Source organism: Neltuma alba, unplaced genomic scaffold (assembly GCF_004799145.2).
Source record: "Neltuma alba isolate B1F8T4 unplaced genomic scaffold, ASM479914v2 tig00011783_pilon, whole genome shotgun sequence".
NCBI lineage: Eukaryota > Viridiplantae > Streptophyta > Magnoliopsida > Fabales > Fabaceae > Neltuma > Neltuma alba.
The window spans coordinates 366,309-386,932 of record NW_021636406.1 but is presented as its reverse complement, the minus strand read 5'-3'; the positions used below and the strand labels follow the sequence as shown (position 1 = coordinate 386,932).

Sequence of the window (20,624 nt, the reverse complement as noted above, 5' to 3'; positions counted from 1 at the left end):
CAAGCACTTGAGGGAACTTACCGCCGGCACGCGCGGTTCGATTGTGGGCTTCGGGGTGTTCCATTAGGGCAGAGTTCTTCAGCTGCCCCAGCGACTGCTATAAATCTTGTGAGGTATCCTTCAAACTTCGATTAAAGTCAGTTCCTTTTGAGTTTTGCTTCTGTCTACTGAAACTTAAATCTCAGTTTGATCAGAACCATTTAACCCACCAATCCTTTTATCTAATCATCGTGTGGCAATACATATAAGCTTACTATAACCCTCTCTGAGTATTTCAGCCGACGACGCTGTGGGATAATCTGACCTGACCCGTCTTATCTGCGAGTAAAGCTTTGAACGGGAAGCCTCATGGACAATCCGGAAACGCGGAAGCTTCCTATTCCGGGCAAGCGCAACATCCTCATTACCAGTGCCTTGCCTTACGTCAACAATGTTCCTCATCTGGGCAATATCATTGGATGTCAGTAGTCTATCTTATGCCTCGTCGCATAAAAAAACGTATTTTTATGATGAATTTTACCTGCTATTTTGTGTTCCATTGAGTTTGCACCAATTTCATGTTTTGGGGCGTGATGGCATCTGTGTTTCTTAAGAATCTCTCTTGATTAGATGCATGGCATTTCTTGTATGTCGAAGCTTTCTGTTAAGGGGCTATTTTTGCCTGATGTTACTGAAAATAATAAGAACCTGACAATTGCTGTCGCAAATAGATTGCTCCATTTTCCTACTGCTATTGAAAATGGAAGATATAGCATGTATATTTTCCATATAATTGAAGATATCGTTAGGTTTTAATTACTTTTCCTGATAATCTGCCTCTATTTATTTTGTGATAAAAAATTTATTTGGTCTTTCACTTGTGTTCATGCTGGAAATGAGCATAAATATTAATTTGATTTTGACCAGCCGTGTTGAGTGCGGATGTCTTTGCTCGATATTGTCGAATTCGGGGTTACAATGCCATTTACATCTGTGGGACTGATGAGTATGGAACAGCAACAGAGACTAAAGCCATGGAAGAGAAATGCTCCCCTAAAGAGATTTGTGACAAGTAATTATTTGCTTTGAAGTTATTTTATATTTATTTCCAGAATTCAACCTAAGTTCCTATTATTCCTATTACGTTTGGTTTCTGTGAGCTGGTCCCCTGGAGTTGTTATTGGTGGGGTTTACAAATTAGCCGAGTCAAGTGTTTAGTATTAGCTGTGAAGGTTTACTGGCCCTCAATTAATCTAGTCAATGACTCAAAGGAGCATTGCAAATATATACTTGAGTCTATCTAGATTATATTTTGCTAATAGCTTTGTTAATTTCAGATGATTCTGTTTGGAATCTGGTAAAGAACTAAGCTTTTTCGTTCCATCTGTTTGGTCTTTCTTTGAAGGCATCTTATGGTCATGGAGCATTTTATAGTTGCAGAGAATTCAGTAATAGCTTGAGCAAAATTTCAATGTTTTTTCATCTCTTTTCCTATTTTTAGATATCATGCTATTCATAAGGAGGTCTACGATTGGTTCAATATAAGTTTTGATGAATTTGGAAGGACATCAGCGCCCCAGCAAACTGAAGTTTGCCAAGCAATCTTTAAGAGGCTGTGGGATAATAACTGGCTCTCAGAGAACACAATGCAGCAGGTATTGAATTTTCTTTTATGGTAGCGTATCATGTGCATCTTATCATTTGATTTCTTGTCATTTGTAAGTTCTTTTCTCTTCTTGTCTGGTTCAAGATTCAAGTGTTATTTCCTGATGTAAAGATTTGAATAATGAGATGAGACTAGTTGCTTTACTTTATATGTCTTTCTTTTTGCAGCTTTATTGTGACACATGCCAAAGATTCTTAGCTGACCGGCTTGTGGAAGGTACTTGCCCAACTCCAGGATGTGAGTATGATTCTGCACGAGGTGATCAGTGTGAGAAGTGTGGGAAGCTTTTGAATCCAACTGAGTTGAAAAGCCCCAGGTGCAAGGTAGAACACCCCCCCCTTTTGTGGAGCACTTGTTCTCCATTAGGCTTTGATTTCATTTGACATTATATAATCTTTCTATTGCCTTTCTAACAGACTCCTGACTATCTTACCTTTGTGCCACTATCTGGATGCGACCAGTTGACCGTTCTACAAGAACCAATTGATTGGGCTGATTTTTTAAAGTGCTTGGTTGCATTCTGAAAGCAACTAATCAACTAATCCCCGTGACCAGAGAGTCATGCCCCTCCTTTTGAATCGACCAGTCGACTGAGTGTGGTGTCTAGTTGATTGGGTGGTACAATGTCTTTTGATAGCTATTTATAAATGGCTCTGTTAAGCTTGTCATTTTCTCCATCGGCTCCAATTTGTTTGGGATTCTTAATAGGCATCCTGGAATTCTGAAAGAGAAGGGAAAACAATAAATGATCTTGTATATTCATTTGTGCAGGCCCAAATCTCTGTCACCTCCTATTATTGTTATACTGTAAAATCTGGTCTTTGAGAGAGTTTTTGCTTGTGTGTCCTTATTCCTTCTCTAGGGAGAGAGTGAAATCTCAGGGATCGGGGTTCTCTTAGTAGATAGAGTAAAAGCTCAAGGAAAGGGGTGCCTTGCAGTGATAGCGGAAAAATCTCAAGAGTGAGCTTGGAGATTGGATGTAGGCTTAGAATGGAGTCGAATCTAGATGGGCTTCTTGTGTTTGATCTGTCTTACTCTCTGCTATTTATTTTCACTCTTATTTACATATTGCTGCCAATTCATTGATCTGTGCTGCATCTTTATTGATAGTCTTGCTAGGATTTAGTTTAATTTTTCATTGCAAAAATACAAGATTATTTACAGAACTGCATTCATATTTTGGTTATTTGGCATTTCTCCCAGAGTCTTGGTACATCCAATTCACCCTCCTCTTTGTCCCTCTGTCATTCTCAACAAAATCAAAACAACATTTGGGTTAGATTTTTACATAGTTTTGCTTGGATGTTGTTGCCAGGTTTGTCAAACTGCTCCGCACATTCGTGATACAAACCACTTGTTTCTTGAACTTCCTCTGTTGAAGGATAAATTGGAAAAATACATAAATGAGATGTCAGTGGTGGGGTTGTGGAGCCAGAATGCTGTCCAGACAACACATTCATGGCTTAGAGAAGGATTGAAGCCACGATGTATAACCAGAGACCTGAAGTGGGGAGTTCCAGTTCCCCATGAGAAATACAGTGACAAGGTCTTTTTTGTTCATCTTTTGGGTCATTTACCGGGTTTTAAAGCTTGCTTTGATTATACTTGATCTTTGACTCATTTTTTGATAATACATTTTTTCAGGTTTTCTATGTATGGTTTGATGCACCAATTGGATATGTCTCAATCACTTCATGTTACACGTCTGATTGGGAGAAATGGTGGAAGAACCCAGAGAATGTGGAGCTGTATCAGTTTATGGGTAAAGACAATGTGCCATTTCACACTGTAAGTGGTTTTTTTTATTTTTAAATTTTTTTATTTTTTGGGGTGGGTCAGAATCTAAGTAGTTTATTATTATTTTTTTAAATATTTAATTGAAGGTTTTTTCCCCTGCTATCAAGTGCTCTTTTTGTTTGCTAGGGGTTATATCTACGATGTATTCTGGAAGTGCATCTGTACGACTTTTTAGCATCTAGGCATAGCAGCTATTTTCTTGACGGAGTTTTGGGGACAATTAAGATTCACATGGATATGGAAACATGACATAATATGAAGTGTCTATATGTAATTTAAAGTGAAACGTTGCATCTAATACGGGCGCCCAGCCTGTGTTAGACACTAAAGATCTATGTTTGAGCTGCCTTTTCTTCCCAGGTGGATTTATAATTGATGTACTAAATTTGAGCATAATTTGGGAAAATAGTTGTAACGTGTAATAAATCTTGTTCTTCAGGTGATGTTCCCCTCTACTCTGCTTGGAACTGGTGAAAATTGGACTCTAATGAAGACTATTAGTGTTACTGAATACTTGAATTACGAAGCAGGTAAGCAGTCTGCCTTATGATAGCTTTTTCATTTAGTAGTTCAAGATGATGGATAACGATGAGTGGCTGAACGTCTTTAAAAGTGTTTATCATTCTGAGTCTTGTGATTTGATCCGTTTTGACAAACCGAATTCTCATTTTGACATTTTCCAGGGAAGTTTTCTAAAAGCAAAGGCATAGGTGTGTTTGGTAATGATGCTAAAGATACTAACATTCCAGCTGAAGTTTGGAGGTATTACTTGCTAACCAATAGGCCTGAGGTAATTCTATACTTGAAGCATACTATATTTGAAGTGTCCATCTTGAGAAACAAAAATTCTGTTATTCCTTCTCTCAATATTCTTGTCTGTACTATTCTAATCACATTGAATGTGATTATGCAAATCAGGTATCAGATACGTTATTTACGTGGTCTGATTTGCAAGCAAAACTAAACAGTGAGTTGCTGAGCAATCTGGGCAACTTCATCAACCGAGTTTTGAGTTTCGTTGCTAAGCCTCCAGGTTGGTTGAATTATTGGATCATTGGTCTTTGATATGTCAACTGATTAGCCCCTTTGATTGTTCGAAGTAAAATGCATGAAGACTATATATTTTGGAACAACTATCTAACATATGTCCTGATCACAGTAATGAGGAACTAGGAGGTTGTTTTATTGCTTTCATCATTTATCATTTCTGAAATATAGTTCTTCCCATTTTTCCATTGTTAAATAAGTAAAGGTTTTGTAATTTTTTATATTGTTTTAAACTGTGCTAATAATAACTTTTTGGAACTTTGTATTCTAGTAATGAAATTATTAGTCCATTCAATTGCATTATTATTGATACTTTCCTGTCTCTCCAGTCATTGTGTTTTTGGTTGGAGCAATGAATGTTTTGCTTTGTCCTTTTGGCCTTTCTGGTAATATTGAGTTCTTTGTCTTGTCTAGGTCAAGGATATGGTTCCGTTATCCCCAGCATTCCTGCTGATTTAAGGGCTGACTCCCATGAACCAACAAAAAAATTGGCCGATAAAGTTGCTGCTTATGTGGAGCAATATATAGAAGCAATGGAGAAGGTTGGTTATGCTCTTTTTGGTTGGTCATTATAATGTATAACTACCATCTCCATGTGTCAGATTCCTTTTTAATCCAATTTTTATTGTATTTTGATGACATCTCTTTTCAAAATCTACGAAGGTTAAACTAAAGCAAGGGTTGAAACTTGCGATGAGCATATCCGGTGAGGGTAATGGGTACTTGCAGGTAAATCTGGAATGTTATCCCCCTCCCTCCCTTCGTGCTTTTTTTATTATTGGTTTTTGTTGGACATCTAACCATTTTGAAATGTTATATTTCTTCATCCTTCTGCTTCTGTGGTTGTGCCTGCTTATTCTTGGTCGTTTGATTGATACCAGACCATCCTGTGACTTGTTTTCAAATAAATTTTGCAGGAAACTGAATTCTGGCGTCTTTACAAGGAAAACCAATCTCTTTGCTCCCTAGTTATGAAGACTGCAGTTGGGGTTGTATATCTTCTTGCATGTTTATTGGAACCTTTTATGCCATCTTTCACTCTTGAGGTAAATTAACTCCACTGTATGTCTTATTGCACTTTGAGTTTTTAATATAAAGCCAATTGCTTATTTGAAGACGTTCTCATTGTTACTCTTTGATGGGAATTGAAGGTATTTAAGCAGCTAAATTTGCCTCCTGTGGTCCATGATTCCCTTTGTGATGAAAAAGGGGACGTTGATAGGGTGAAAAGACCTTGGGAGATCATAAGCCATGGTCATAAAATCGGGACACCTCAGCCTTTATTCAAGGAGCTGGTATGTCACGCTCACTCAAATATGTGATGGGAGAATAGTCTTTTTGGACAAAATTTACTGATGTATTGAAACTTGTTTACCAGAAAGATGAAGAAGTGGAATTCTTCAGGACGAAGTTTGCTGGAAGTCAGGCTGATAGGATTGAGCGTGCAGAGGCTGAGGCTGGAAAGCTTGCTGATCAACTAAAGAAAACTAAAGTTTCAGGTCATATTTCATTTTCATGGTGGAAGAGCTATTCTTAATGGCCATAGGAGAGAGGCAATAAATGTTAAATACAGGAGGGATATCATCCTCTGAAAAATTGAAAATGGAAAGGAATGAGAACGAAGCAGGAATATGAAACTGTAAATTTTACTGAAGGGAAAAAGAAATGATGAGTATGTGTGGCCGTTTATGTTTTATTGTGTAACATAGGTAAAATATGTGAAACAGCCCAATGCAGATGCATTTCGAGGCATTAGAAACTTTAAATCTCTAGATAACTTGAAAACTTTTATAAGTTGTTGAAGAATTTAAACATGTGGGAATTGTCTAACATTGTATTGGTGCAAGCTAGAGGTATCACAGGCCTGCCCTTGATTATCGAGTGTTGCTTCTCTTGAATCCTTGTTTAAGCTTAAAAATGTTTGCAAATATCTTCTATCGTCTAGCATGTCATTCTTAAAAGCCAAAAAAAAATTGTGGAAGATTGCTTATGGAGTTCGGTTACTGTTTGTAACAGAGGGAAGTGGAAAGAAAAACCAATCAACTAAATCTTCAAAGGAAGGCAAAAACAAGGCTTCTGCTGAACCAGAAATTACCATAACAAGGCTTGACATTCGTGTTGGCCTCATACAAAATGCTAGAAAACATCCTGATGCAGACTCCCTATATGTTGAAGAGATTGATGTGGGTGAAGAGCAAACCAGAACTGTTGTCAGTGGGCTTGTCAAGTATATACCACTTGATGAAATGCAGGTATTTGTAAATGATAGAAACATATTGAATTCATAGAAAATTTAACTACTTTGGAAGGCACTTTTTGGTCTACCAGTTCATTCAGAATAAATGACATTGCAGAATCGGAAGGTGTGTGTCCTCTGCAACTTAAAGCCAGCAACCATGCGGGGCATTAAATCACAAGCAATGGTTCTTGCTGCTTCCAATGATACCAATGTAAGAAAGAACATGACGCCTTAACATATAGCATCAAGTACTGGATCTGTCTCTAGTGCTTTAAATTACTTGTGTAGTTTAACAAATGTTACGTCATCCATGATCACGAGTCAGGTCACCATCATCTACTGCCATTTCAGTTTGACCAGAAACACTGAAAAGCAGATAATTTCAAAATCTGATGGTTTTCCGAGCTTTAGTATACTAATTCACTTGATTTCTTGCCTAAGCATTCCTTTTCCTTCATTGTTCTGTAATATCTGTAAATGCCTTTTTCCATTTGTTTTTTTTTTCCCGGGCTCCAAAAACGTTCCTCATGTGGTTGTGCACTCAGGTTGAACTGGTTGAGCCACCTAGCTCTGCTAATGTAGGAGAGAGAGTGACGTTCCCCGGACACGAGGGTGTTCCTGATGAACTCTTGAACCCGAAGAAGAAGGTATGGGAAACATTGCAGGTGGATCTGCACACCAATGAGGAGTTAATTGCATGCTATAAAGATGTTCCACTCACCACATCGGCAGGCGTTTGCAAGGTTTCATCCATTGGAAATGGAATAATAAGGTAGACAAACAATCAAGAATTGGAGTGTCAGAACAAAGCATCAGAAAATGCCAAGAAAACCCATATGGAGTCTGGCTTACAAATTTTTTTGACTTTTCTATGTTTGGTTTTTAGGATAATTAATTTAATTGCAACTTCTACATTTGTAGATTCAGAAAAGAATAACACGATATAGATGTGTGGGGGATTCTCATTTTATATTTATAACTTTTTGTCCTTAAATTTTGTTTTAAATGCACTAGATCCACTTACTTATATGGATGTAGAGAATTTGGATTGATTATTGAGTGATACAACTCAGCTAGTGGTCTTTTGGTTTAGCGAGTTTTTAATGTGCATGAGCGTGAGTTCCCCAAGGAGGCTTTCTTGTCATATGCGTTACATTATTATTTTATGTTTCTGATATCAAAAGGGAAACCCAAGCACCAAAAATCAGACTAGCTAATCCACAAGGAAACGTTACATTATTTTTATTAAGTCCTTATTTTAGTTCTCTAAGGATTACTTCTATTTTTTCGGCGGTTAAAAGTAATTTTTTTTAAAGCCAGAATGCTAAAATATTGTTTTTCGGGCGACCATTATTTAATAAGATGATCCCAGATAATATTTTGAGGAGCAAGTGAGTTATGGTTTTAATTCTCTTTTAACACATTTATAAGTCGAAATTAATAAAAAAATTGGATTGTAAGACGTAAGTTTTGACCAGAGACTGGAAATTCTTTTTTTTTTTAACTGAAAGGACTGGAAATTCGACGACGAGAAATGAGCAATGTTTTCTCAACTATTAGCGCTGATTGATCTCGGGTGTTAGATCAATGCACCATGTTGTGCCACATGGACCAGTTGACTAACTGCTCGTATTTGGTGGTACCAAACTTGTGCTCGGTGTGTGAGTGTGATTGTGTTCAGACATGTTCGTGTGCTCTTCATTTGACTCATTTTTTTTCAAAAAAAAAAAGACCATAAAGTGACTCATATCATAACCTTCCTTTTTCTTATAACTTCAAATTTGTGGCTTAGTCCCAAAAAAAAAAGAATTGCATTATTTGGGCCACAAAATAGCAAAATATAAAGCCCAAAATGGGTCCAGTCCATCATCAACATGGCCCAATATCAAACTCAATCTTCAACCCTCAAGGCCTCAACCTCTATAAAATGCAGAGCTTCCAACACGGGGGGGCCGGTTCCGTTCGAGCTGCTGATCGCTGCAACGTGTTTTTGCTGGTAAGCCCCTGGGGCAAGCTTAGGATTAGGGTTTTTCTGGGCGATGTGAAGTTGGGGGAGATGGAGAGGGCTGAGGCATATAGGGGAGAGCAGTAATGGATTGTGGCTCTGAAATACCTGTAGGTACTCTACGGGGTGCCCTGCGATTTCAGCCCTTGACATTAATCAAAGATGGCTTCATAGTACGGTTTTGTGCTTTGTGGGTTGCAATTAGGGTTGAGTCTTTCTCAACTCTCATGCTTCTCACTTCCTCTCTTCACAAACCCGCCTCCAAACGCCATTACATTACAATTTCCTCCTCTCCTTCGTCTCAGATGATAACATCGCTGTCCTCCTATTCTCGTCCTTCTAATTTCCTTCAGTTTTTCGACCTCTTTTTGCTTTTTCTTCTTTAATTTGGACTTTTCTGTAAAGATAGGTTTACCAATTTGTTGCGATGAAGATTACTGGACGTGTACTATGTGGACTAATAGTTTTGATCTTTTGAAAAGATTCTAATGTCTTTAAATTTCTTTTTCCTCCTTGAAAGCAAGATCAGCAATTTTTCAAGTACTTCGCACTCTATGACCTTCTTGGATCTGGGAAGTGACCAAACCGATTTAACCCAGCAATACATATACACATGGACGCAAAAGTATGGGTTGAAAATGTTGTATGCATAATATAACCTTTACTCCTATGTCTAACTTTCTCGATAGATATTGAAGGAGAGTGTGGCTGCGGCAAACAAAGCTGAATTTATCCTTTCTCATGACCTATGAGTGCAACTCCAATATGATAAGTATCCTAACCTTATAATTCAATTTCACCAGTTTCAATGAAAGGATAACATTGGGAAAGCACGGATAACAGCACTGGTAGAATACCACATAACAGGGTGTGATGCGTAATTTATTTCAATTTTCTAGTGTTGAGTTCTTAAAGATATAAATTCTGGTGCGTTTTCGGGTGCTTCATAATTTCAAACTAAATCTCAAGATCTTAGCTAAACATTCTCCTGTTGATCATGCTCAAACAAATCCTTCTGCAATACCCAGTTTTCAATCATGACTTGAGAGTTCACGGCTTGATCAGCAGGCAAATAATGACCAGCTCCCAAAACCAAAACATTAGTGAGGCTCTGCCATTTTTGCACATACCCAGCAAGGTGGCCATTCACTTTCCATATCTTTCTATCTGCATTCAAATACTTCTCAATTCCCTCCCATTTCAGTGTCTTAACCCATGCTTCTACTTGAACCGGACCATCTCTCAGATCATGCTGGCCTTGATATAGAAGCACTCTGGTTTTTGTCACCAAGTATTCCACCATGTACTCTACACTTTTCATCACATCCTTCTGTAATGCAGCTTTTACGGTATCACTACATCCTTCAAAAACAAGAGACTCTCTCACCCCTAGTGCCTTCTTCACGTCGCTGGATTTCAAGAAATCAGTGACCAAGTTACTTTCATAAGGAGCTTTTCTTGTGAAGTCGAATGAAGTAGCCAACCCTGTCATGTTATGCAACAATCTGAAAACATTGTTTCTCGCATCTCTTGCTGCGCTCCAATTCCCCTGTTTGGTCAATCTGACGGCTTCAAATTGAGCCTTCTCCAAGTCATTCTTCTGCCTCTCGTTGATCAACCCTAAGAAATAAGCATTCACAGCATGAGTAGTAACTTGTGCCACTGGGTGAGTTAACCCGTCTCCAATCGCCACACCTGCTAAATTCACCCTCTGGGAAGCATTCAAACGTGAATTCCTTTGTAATATGTAATATCCAATTGCAGGAACATACTTCCCAGCATAGCTCTCGCCGGTTATATAGATTGGGCGATCCTTGAAAGCGGGGTTAAGCTGAATGAACTTGGCTATAGCAGTGAAGAGGTGTTTGGCCACAGAATTTTGGTCTCGGGGAATTTCCTCAGAGTTTGAGGCGATACTGAATCCAGTTCCGATTGGGTTATCGAGGAATAGAAGGCCAAAAATTCTGTTCCAAGAACCAGGATTGGAAATTAGATTCAAGGATTTGGTGACGCGCCATGGTCCAAGCTCGAAGAAGTTGCTGATCATGGAGGAGCAGCCAGGGCCGCCTTGGAGCCAGATGAGAAGTGGGGTCTGGGAGAGAGGCGGAGTGGAGTTCTGGGCTTCATAGAAAGCGTAGAAAATGGCGGATTTGGAGGTGGGGTTGACAGGGAGGTAGCCAGATTTTGTGGGCAAGGCTTGTTTTGGGAAGGAAGTAGTTGGATTTGAAGAAGAAGCAGGGTCATTGAGGAGTAGGAAGAAGATGAAGATGAGGAGTGTGACAGAGTTGGATCTCGCTGTTGAATCCATTTTTATTGAATTAAATTATTCGGTGAAGTTGCCTTTGGTCAGTGCCCAGTACATGTATTGTTATATTGAGTTATGGACATGAAAGGCTTCGGCATGTGGGCAGGGTCAAGACGATTAGACGAGCGAAAGAGGGTCAAAAAAAGTTGCTTGTTGACTTCTAGGGTCTCAAGTGTTTTTGGACCGACTAAGATCTCAAGTTTAATGTATGTAATTAGTAAGGCATTATTAATACTTGACCCAAGCTGGCAAATAATAATAATAATAACAACAACAATAACAACAAGAATAATACTTGGCCCAAAAAAAAAAAAAGAAAGAAAGAAATACGTTACTTGCAATTCACAAGATTGAGTATGAACTGCAGAAAACAAGCGGATGTGCTTGAGGGACCAATCCTAAATGCAGACGAGTTAGTCAAATTTGTGGAATATTTGACTCTTTTTGTTTTTGGGCCAACGTAGGATATTTGACTTGCTGAGTGGTGAATGTAGACATTTTCACTATTGGCATTTTCAAAACAAAATGACTAATAAGTTAAGGAGATGTTTGGATAAGAACAAAATCATGATTTCAGAAGTGTTTTTACAGTATATGAAATAAATATGTGGAGGAGTTTGTTTCGATTTACGAAAAAGTGCTTATAAAAAGTACTTTTAGAGTTACCCAAACACTCCCTTCAGGACATTTTGTCAACCAAAATATATTAGTTTAAAGACATTTTATCAAGGGAAAATTTCACTGTAGGACCGCACAAGACAATTAATCTCAAATAGCCCTCAAAACTTTCTGAAATCTCACTGCAGGACCAAGGGACCAATCTGATATTAATTCCACAAGCAAAATGACACCACTACCCTTAGCATCAGGTGAACCAGTCCACATGTGAACAGACTGATTCCACGTGTGAATATATGTATTTCTTCTGCAAATTGGCTAATTCCCCTTGCAAATGCGATCTCCCGCATTTGTTCTCTTACAGACACATGATTCAGGTGAACCAGTCCACATGTGAACGGACTGATTCCACGTGTGAATATATGTATTTATTCTGTAAATTGGCTAGTTCTCCTTGCAAATGCGCTCTCCCGCACTTGTTCCCTCACGGACCCATGCTTCAGCTGAACCAGTCCACATGTGAACGGACTGATTCCACGTGTGAATATATGTATTTCTTTTGCAAATTGACTAGTTCCCCTTGCAAATGCGCTCTCCCACACTTGTTCCCTCACGGACGCATGCATCAAGTGAACCAGTCCACATGTGAACGGACTGATTCCACGTGTGAATATATGTATTTATTCTGCAAATTGGCTAGTTCCCCTTGCAAATGCGCTCTCCTGCACTTGTTCCCTCAAGGAACTAAGTTTCTATTAGGGGCAGTGGCGTCATTTCATTTGTGGAATTAATATCAGATTGGCCCCTTGGTCCTGCAGTGAGATTTCAGAAAGTTTTGGAGGCTTTTTGAGATTAATTGTCTTCTGCGGTCCTACAGTGAAATTCTCCCTTTTATCAACCTAGAATAATCAGTTCAATTAAATAAAATGCTTTAAAGACATTGTAAAACGCACGACCCCTCTTTACCGCCGGACGAGCTCCGTTGCCTCCTCACTGTGAGCTCCGTCGCGTCTCCAGCATGAGGTCCGTATAGTGTTGGGTGTGGTGTTGAGTGACCTCGAGCCTGCTCCTCCATCGCTACTTCAAAGCTGTTCCCTTGTTTGATCTGTTGGTGAACTTCCCATGGGGTGTTCGTGTACCAGCGGAGCTGAAGTGTCGTGATAACGTGACGGCTAGGATAGCATTTCAGAAGATTCCGTTCCTGGTGATGGATAAGAGTGGAGTCAAGCACGTGGACGGTGGGATTCAAAGGGGAGAGGTAGTAAAAGAGCGGGCCCGGATTCGGCATCCTCGGGAAATGCTGACGTGGCAGAGGCCTGTCTCAAAGTGAAACGGCAATTGGAAGTTTTGCAGGCTGAGAATGGATTACTGAGGAATGCCATGGAAGATCTCCGAAGGGAAATATTCGGCTTCAGCTCTATTGGAGGATTAGATTTCGGCAAGTACAGAGAAGTTGAGAGGAATGGGATGAAATCTTCTAATGGCGAGATCGATCCACGTAACAAAGAAAAGGCCGGGTTTTGATAGTTTTACTCCAAAGTCGCCGGGCGCTGATGTTAGTGAAGAATCAAAGAAGGCTCTGAAGGGTGCTGCTGGTGCTTAAATTCGTCAACATCTGGGTCAAAGATCGTGTTTTCTTTCTTATTTTCTGGGCACAATCTTTAATGTTACCATGACATTGCTTTTCAAGTTTCGGATGACATGGGTATTATACTGTGTACCTTTTCCTGTGCTGATGAATTTTCTTATTTTTTTAATCATATTTTATTATTTATTAAAACTTATACTAATTTTGATAATTTTATAAACAAATTTATTTTTATTCAATCATAATCTAAACAACTTTTTATCTAATTCAACTTTTATAAGTTAATTTTTTTAAATTCCAATCCAAACACAATTCGCCTTACCCAATTTAACTTTTTATCCAATCTTATCTTTTTAAAAGTCAAATTAAAAATAAATTATTTTTTTTACCCTCAATCCGAACCAACCCTATGTGGCGTGTCCTTACTAAATAAAGAAATCAGGGAGTAACTGAAACTTTCCCGTAAGGAAGTCGATTTTATTCATTACCTATGCGGTGTCATTCCAATTTCCAGCAACAAGTGTCAAACCCCGTTATTCTGCCAAAAGCCTTATAGCTGAGTAACAATGACGCTCCCATGTAAGTGGCCTGTTGCGGGTTCGGTCGGGATTGTAATTTCAAGCAGTTAGCATCTATCTCTTTGATTAAAAAAAATTATTATATTTCTACCAAAAAACAATTATTATTCATTAGCTTTGAACTTTTTTTTAAAAAAAATTTTTTGGGTACTTGTTAATGCACCTAGTTTATTCCCTTATCCTATTCATAAAAGTTGTTTTGAAATTGTCGACAAAAATTAGTTCAGTTAGTAAGAGGTTGGCTAATAACTTACAAAGTCATGAGGTTGAATCCCGCTACTGATGTGAAGACCTTGTTGATAGACTAATTGTAAGATTGTAAGTACTTCTATAAGTGTTAATTCTGGTAAGTCTTCAGTACCAAACTTATCTAAATTTATTTAAATTTATTTTAAATAAAAATTTTGTTTTGAAGCTGTCAATTTATTATACTAATAGAATTAAAAGATTAATTATCGTAAAAAGTAAAAATAAGCCCTCAAAGAAAGGAGGCTTATTCGGTACTTGTTCAGTTGTTTGGAAGTGTGATTGAGATTTTTTAAAGCATTAATTCACACAGAAAAATTTCTCATATACTTATATTATATTTTGTAAATCGCCATTCAAAATTACCACGACGGATTCCGCAAATCCTAACAAATCTCCGGTAATCAAATTCACAAGTAGTTCAATATCTTCTTGCCTGGATCAGATGAATACGAAAAATGGATCCACGTTTCCTAGGGACTCCCCGTGGCTGGTCAAAAGTTGGTCAATCTCACTTTCGGGATCCAAATTCCTCGCCTCACCAATGGAGTCAACAAGAACCAATTCTCTTGTGATCTTCCTCCTCTCCACTCTTGCCTTCTGCTTAAATCACAACTATGTTTCTTCTTCTTCGTCCCCAGATCCATCCCCTTTGTTCCCCCAACAAACGCTACCCACAAAATCTGGCTACCTCCCTGTCAGCCATGCTTCCAATTCTGCCATTTTCTACACTTTCTACGAAGCTCAGCATCTCACTTCACCTCTATCCCAAACCCCACTTCTCATCTGGCTCCAAGGCGGCCCTGGCTGCTCCTCCATGATCGGTAACTTCTTCGAGCTCGGTCCATGGCGCGTCACCAAATCCCTAACTCTCAAACCCAATCCTGCCTCGTGGAACAGAATCTTCGGCCTACTTTTCCTCGATAACCCAATCGGTACTGGATTCAGTGTGGCCTCGGATCCTCAAGAAATCCCAAGAGACCAGAAATCTGTTGCCAAACACCTCTTTGCTGCCATTACTAAGTTCATTCAACTTGATCCTGTTTTCAAGTACCGACCAATTTATATAACCGGAGAAAGCTACGCTGGGAAGTATGTTCCTGCAATTGGGTATTACATACTACACAGGAATTCTCGATCGAATGTTTCACAGAGAGTGAATTTGGCAGGTGTGGCAATTGGGGATGGGCTGATTGATCCAGTGACACAAGTTGCTACCCATGCTAAGAATGCTTACTATATTGGATTGATCAATGAGAGGCAGAAGAATGAGGTGGAGAAGGCTCTGTCAGAGGCGATCAGATTGACCAAATTGGGGAATTGGAGTGCAGCAACAGATGCTAGAAGCAATGCTTTGAGTCTGTTGCAGAACATGACTGGTTTAGCTACTTTGTATGACTACACAAAGAAAGCTCCTTATGAGAGCAATTTGGTCACTGAGTTCTTGAAATCCAGTGAGGTGAAGAAGGCACTAGGGGTGAATGAATCTGCTGTGTTTGAAGGTTGTAGTGATGCTGTTCTAGCTATATTATATGAGGACTTAATGAAGAGTGTGAAGTATATGGTGGAGTACTTGGTGAAGAGGACTAGGGTGCTTCTATACCAAGGGCAATATGACTTGAAGTTAGGGGTGCCTCCCAGCGAGGCATGGGTGAAGACAATGAAATGGGAAGGGATTGAGAAGTATTTGAATGCAGAGAGAAAGATCTGGAAAGTGAATAAAGTTCCAGTAGGATATGTCCAACAATGGGGAAGCTTCACAAGTGTTGTGGTTTTGGGTGGTGGCCATCTTTTGCCAGCTGATCAACCTCTGAACTCTCAAATGATGATAGAAGACTGGGTTTTGGAGAGGAATATGTTTGAATATGAGAAACAAGGAATAGTTTCTGTGATTTAGTTTGACGCCTTGTAGATTTTGTCGTTGTCATTTTATTGTGCCTGAGATTGTGATTCTTTGAAGTTTCTGATATGATGTGCCCCTGCAGGGTTGGCTTAGCTCTGAATCCCTGGAGTTCGGCATAACTCAGTCTCTCTCTGAACTTTTAACTCGATTGAAAGTTAGTCCTGAATTTTTCTATCATTTATAATATGTCATAATCATCTATGACCCAATATGAGCCATCTATGTCGCGAAATTTAACTCCCTGGTGTTCCACACCCTTTAACCAGATGCTTCTCTACCTCCCCTCACTCTGTCTCCTGATGCAGATGCGTCCGATATCCACATTATGGTGGCCGCAGAGGTGAGGCGTGGCCAAGTCCATTTATATCGTCTCCGACGGAAGTCTATCGACGGCGAACGCTATAGTTTGGTCGACCTGTTCCTCGTCTCTGACATCACAGTGATGGTAACTCTCTTGATGGGGATAGTGAAGCTGCGAGTTGATGACCCAGTTCATAGTGAACGTCTGCTGTGACCACTGATGCTCCGTTTTTCGCAACTAGCTGGCCACCCTACCCTCCAACCTGCACAAACCAGAAAATCATATTCTCAACATTGACGGCGATTTCAAGTTCATTAGACGTTGGTGTATACGACATTATGACTTCAAAACATGTGCCTTTGCTTGGTCGACATTGATTACAGCCGCTGGCTATCATTTCAATGGAGTATTAATTATAAATGGACTTCATGCTAAGGATATGTCAATATTATTTTCTTATGCCAAATATTTTTTTTTGGAAATAATGAAAGTGTTTTTTTTTTCATTTCAATTTAGTCACCAGAACATTAATCATTTTAATGTGTCCCCCCCCCCCATTTTGATCTTAGTTACTTATGAATCTCTTGGATTTCTTTATAAATTCAGTAAATAAGTTTTGGGATGTTACTAAATATATTTAAAAAAAAGAGTATTAATTTTTTTCAACAGGGGGATTTTGAGAAAATATGTACATAGTAGATAATTTTAAATATTCCATATTTATATGTTGAAAATGTATTAAAAGAAGCAAATTAAGGCATCTATCAAAGCATACAAGCTAATATATGATAGTTCTAGCAAAATTCATATAATTTCGAAAGAATTAATATAGATTTTGTTATGAGCTGCAAAATAATTGGTAATAAAATTTATGACCCATAGATTTACATTAGAATTTTAGTTCATCAAAGAGTTTAAAATTGATAAACCAAAAGTTCACTAATCCAAACTAATTTATTGTTGGTATGAATTATTCAATCACCCTAAATGATATATATGATGTAACAAAATTATTAAGAATTATTTATTAATATTCCTTCAAAAATCATATGATTATTTGTGAATAACTAACATATTATATAATTTAATAACTTATATGTGCTGCTTGGTTAAAAAAATTGATTATAATAATGTCACTAATTATGACTTGAAGTGAATTTCTCCTCAAATTCATTCATAGGATAATAATAAATATCACTAGTTATTCATTCATTTTGAAATTACATTTAAAAGATCCTTTGGATACACACACTACTTCCGTTTCTTTTGCCTTGAAAAAGGTAAATGCAATACCTTTTATCTAACTTGTGTGTCGCGTGTCCTAAGTAGAGGGGGAAATCAGGGAAAAACTGAAATTTTCAAGTAAGCAAGTCGACTTTATTTATTAGCTATGCGGTGTCATTCCAACAATGAAGGGTCAAAACCTCGCGATTCCATTTCACCAGCTTTACAACAACAGAACAACTATGGCTAAAGCACTAATACCAATATACCAATCACCACAGAACACAACATAATGCTGAAGTTATTTCAACTTTTGAGTCGGGCATGATAGGAGCAAAGCTCCTCTATTCAGGTGTCACATGATTTCAAACTAAATCTCAAAAACTTAGAGGCACATTCTCCTGTTGATCATTGTTCTCAAACAAATCCTTCTGCAAAACCCAGTTCTCAATCATGGCTTGAGAGTTCACAGATTGATCAGCAGGCAAAAGATGGCCAGCTCCTAAAACAACAACATTAGTTAGGCTCTGCCATTTTTGAACATACCCAGCAATCTCACCATTCACTTTCCAGATCTTCCTATCCGCATTCAAATACTTCTCAATCCCTTCCCATTTCATTCTCTTCACCCATGCTTCCACTTGAACCACACCATCTCTCAGATCATACTGGCCTTGGTACAAAAGCACTCTGGTTTTTGTCACCAAGTATTCCACCATGTACTTCACACTCTTCATAATATCTTCTTTCATTGCAATTCCTACAGTATCACTACATCCTTCAAACACAATAGATTCATTCACCCCCAACGCCTTCTTCACCTCGCTGGATTTCAAGAACTCAGCTACCAAATCATCCTCATATGGAGCTTTCCTTGTGTAGTCATATAAAGTAGCCAACCCTGTCATGTTTTGTAACAGTCTCAAAGCATTGCTTCTGGCATCTGTTGCTGCACTCCAATTCCCTAATTTGGTCAATCTGACGGCTTCCAATTGAGCCTCCTCCAATTCATTCTTCTGCCTCTCATTGATCAGCCCCACATAGTAAGCATTCAGAGCATGAGTGGCAACTTGTACTATAGGATGTGTTAACCCATCCCCAATAGCCACACCTGCCAAATTCACTCTCTGTGAAACATTCAATCGAGAATTCCTGTGTAATATGTAATACCCAATCGCAGGAACATACTTCCCAGCATAACTTTCGCCGGTTATATAAATTGGGCGATACTTGAAAGCAGGGTTAAGCTGAATGAACTTGGTTATGGCAGCGAAGAGGTGCTTGGCTACGGATTTCTGGTCTCTGGGGATTTCCTCGGGGTTTGAAGCGACACTGAATCCGGCTCCGACTGGGCTATCGAGGAAAAGGAGGCCGAAGATTCTGTTCCAAGAGCCAGGATTGGGGGCGAGATTGAGGGATTTGGTGACGCGCCACGGACCAAGCTCGAAGAAGTTGCCAATCATGGAGGAACAGCCAGGGCCGCCTTGGAGCCATATGAGAACTGGGGTTTGGGAGAGAGATGTAGTGAGGTTCTGGGCTTCATAGAAAGCATAGAAAATGGCGGATTTGGAGGTGGAGTTAACAGGGAGGTAGCCCGATTTTGTGGGCAAGGCTTGTTTTGGGAAGGAAGTGGTGGGATTGGAAGAAGCAGAGACATTGAGGAGGAAGAAGAAGAGGATGGGAAGGAGGAAGACTGCTGTGGAGGATTTGGAACTTGCAGTTGACTCCATCTGTGAGAAGTGTACAGAGCAACACACCTCAGGCTGAGCTACACGGAGCGGATTAAATTACTGAGGAACGTTGGATTTGATGGCCGCGTGAATAAAATGGGAATTCCAACGCAAATTTCCAGATTTTGGTTTATTAAAATTGGATCCAATGAATCCAAGCCGATGAACTTTTAAAATTTTGTGAGGAAGATTTTTGGGAAAATGACAGAAAAAGGACGGTTGAAATTTAAAATGACAAAATGGGTATACAAATAACTGAAATGACCAAATGGGTATGGGGTATCAATCTGGAATTTTGTCAATTCGGAAAGACTAAAATACCCTCAACCTCTCTGAAGATATGAACTGCAAAGAAAACAATAATATACCAGAAGAGAGAGAGGCTGAGAAGACGAAGCTAGAGCAAGGATGGAAATCTGGAAAGAGGGAAAAGGTAAGCAATTTTTCCGTTAAAACGCTAGTATCACCCGATTTCTTTGTTGCTGCATGCTCGAATGGGGATGGGTCTGTGAGTGTAGAGGGTTTGGATGAATAATTTGACCAGGACGAGAGAGTGACGCGTAGGAAATGGAAAAATGGTAACAAACAGTAAGCATGAGGTGGTCAGTGTTGTTAAATTCATTACTGAAATTGTAAAATCCTATATTTAAGTTGTTAATGGAGTAAGTGGGTGTGTGTATTTTTTGGATGTTTCGAAAGATAAATGAAATTGATTATTGGGTAACTAAAATATTGATTTATGCTTCTTTGTTGCAGGTTAGCAGGCTTTGATGACATCTGACATTGGGTCTAACATTGAGGAGTAATTTTTTTGGTGTAAATAGAATAACTTTTGAACCCTTAATTTTTTGGGAGAATAGTTGATAGAGAGGTTATCCTTTTTGTAAATGATGTTAACTGGGTAGGATATGTTTGTAATCTGAATGACAAGGAAACATTAGGTGGTGGTTTAATCTTAATGTTAACTTGTCATTTGAATACAAGTTATGTAACTTCTGTCATAGGCGTACTGGTTTTTGGTAAATATTATCACTTCAGTAGTCAATTCCATTATACATGTAGTAAAGTCTGAATGTTAATATAAACATATCATGATGTTCTTCAGGTGTACTTGTATGCTATTTTGTCAACACATTTTTACCATTTGCTTAATTCCTCCAAGGGAGATAGTGGAAGTTGCCAATGGGCATGACCGGAGTGGTTAATTTGATTACAAATGTTGTTATTCACATTACAAATGTTGTTATTATCATTATCGGGGTAGTAAAATTGGTTGAAAATAGATGTTATTTGAGTTTGAAAGAAATGAGTTAACAAATGGCAATAGCGAGATAGTAACTCTTATTGCAAAAGTTGTAATTCACGTTACAAATATTATCATTATCATTATTAGGGTAG

The 20,624-nt window shown here is 38.7% G+C and overlaps 4 protein-coding genes across 5 annotated transcripts; 2 read left to right on the top strand and 2 right to left on the bottom strand.

The window, feature by feature from the left end:
• Positions 1 to 138: 138 nt before the first annotated feature.
• LOC114717944 (probable methionine--tRNA ligase) lies at positions 139 to 7,832 on the top strand. Its single transcript, XM_028903182.1, has 17 exons — positions 139 to 460; positions 907 to 1,051; positions 1,481 to 1,634; positions 1,813 to 1,968; positions 2,961 to 3,191; positions 3,290 to 3,433; positions 3,882 to 3,972; positions 4,126 to 4,232; positions 4,361 to 4,475; positions 4,904 to 5,031; positions 5,153 to 5,218; positions 5,407 to 5,535; positions 5,641 to 5,784; positions 5,868 to 5,988; positions 6,506 to 6,741; positions 6,844 to 6,939; positions 7,274 to 7,832. The coding sequence occupies exons 1-17, from the start codon at positions 349 to 351 to the stop codon at positions 7,502 to 7,504; spliced, it is 2,406 nt and encodes an 801-aa protein (XP_028759015.1). The 5' UTR covers positions 139 to 348; the 3' UTR covers positions 7,505 to 7,832.
• Positions 7,833 to 9,104: 1,272 nt separating this feature from the next.
• Positions 9,105 to 11,177, bottom strand: LOC114717929 (serine carboxypeptidase-like 50). The gene has a single exon (XM_028903163.1). It carries the CDS (start codon positions 11,039 to 11,041, stop codon positions 9,710 to 9,712), a length of 1,332 nt encoding a protein of 443 aa, XP_028758996.1. The 5' UTR covers positions 11,042 to 11,177; the 3' UTR covers positions 9,105 to 9,709.
• A 3,391-nt stretch (positions 11,178 to 14,568) lies between these two features.
• On the top strand, positions 14,569 to 16,462 carry LOC114717961 (serine carboxypeptidase-like 50). Of its 2 annotated transcripts, XR_003737766.1 has the most exons (2): positions 14,569 to 16,125; positions 16,277 to 16,462. XR_003737766.1 is itself a non-coding variant. In XM_028903215.1 (1 exon), exon 1 carries the CDS (start codon positions 14,613 to 14,615, stop codon positions 15,963 to 15,965), a length of 1,353 nt encoding a protein of 450 aa, XP_028759048.1. In that variant the 5' UTR covers positions 14,569 to 14,612; the 3' UTR covers positions 15,966 to 16,180. The 2 variants fall into 2 exon arrangements, 1 of the variants encoding a protein (XP_028759048.1); XM_028903215.1 differs by lacking the exon at positions 16,277 to 16,462 and having other exon boundaries at positions 14,569 to 16,180.
• A 1,341-nt stretch (positions 16,463 to 17,803) lies between these two features.
• LOC114717940 (serine carboxypeptidase-like 50) lies at positions 17,804 to 19,301 on the bottom strand. The gene has a single exon (XM_028903177.1). The coding sequence runs from the start codon at positions 19,224 to 19,226 to the stop codon at positions 17,874 to 17,876; it is 1,353 nt and encodes a 450-aa protein (XP_028759010.1). The 5' UTR covers positions 19,227 to 19,301; the 3' UTR covers positions 17,804 to 17,873.
• Between the last annotated feature and the right edge of the window lie 1,323 nt (positions 19,302 to 20,624).

Excerpts from the sequence above, each read along its gene's own strand:
- LOC114717944 (XM_028903182.1), top strand. The coding sequence starts at position 349 with ATGGACAATCCGGAAACGCGGAAGCTTCCTATTCCGGGCAAGCGCAAC. Across the intron at positions 1,635-1,812 it reads CAGAGAACACAATGCAGCAG|CTTTATTGTGACACATGCCA; the intron begins GTATTGAATTTT and ends TTCTTTTTGCAG. Across the intron at positions 1,969-2,960 it reads TGAAAAGCCCCAGGTGCAAG|GTTTGTCAAACTGCTCCGCA; the intron begins GTAGAACACCCC and ends TGTTGTTGCCAG.
- LOC114717929 (XM_028903163.1), bottom strand. The coding sequence starts at position 11,041 with ATGGATTCAACAGCGAGATCCAACTCTGTCACACTCCTCATCTTCATC.
- LOC114717961 (XM_028903215.1), top strand. The coding sequence starts at position 14,613 with ATGGAGTCAACAAGAACCAATTCTCTTGTGATCTTCCTCCTCTCCACT.
- LOC114717940 (XM_028903177.1), bottom strand. The coding sequence starts at position 19,226 with ATGGAGTCAACTGCAAGTTCCAAATCCTCCACAGCAGTCTTCCTCCTT.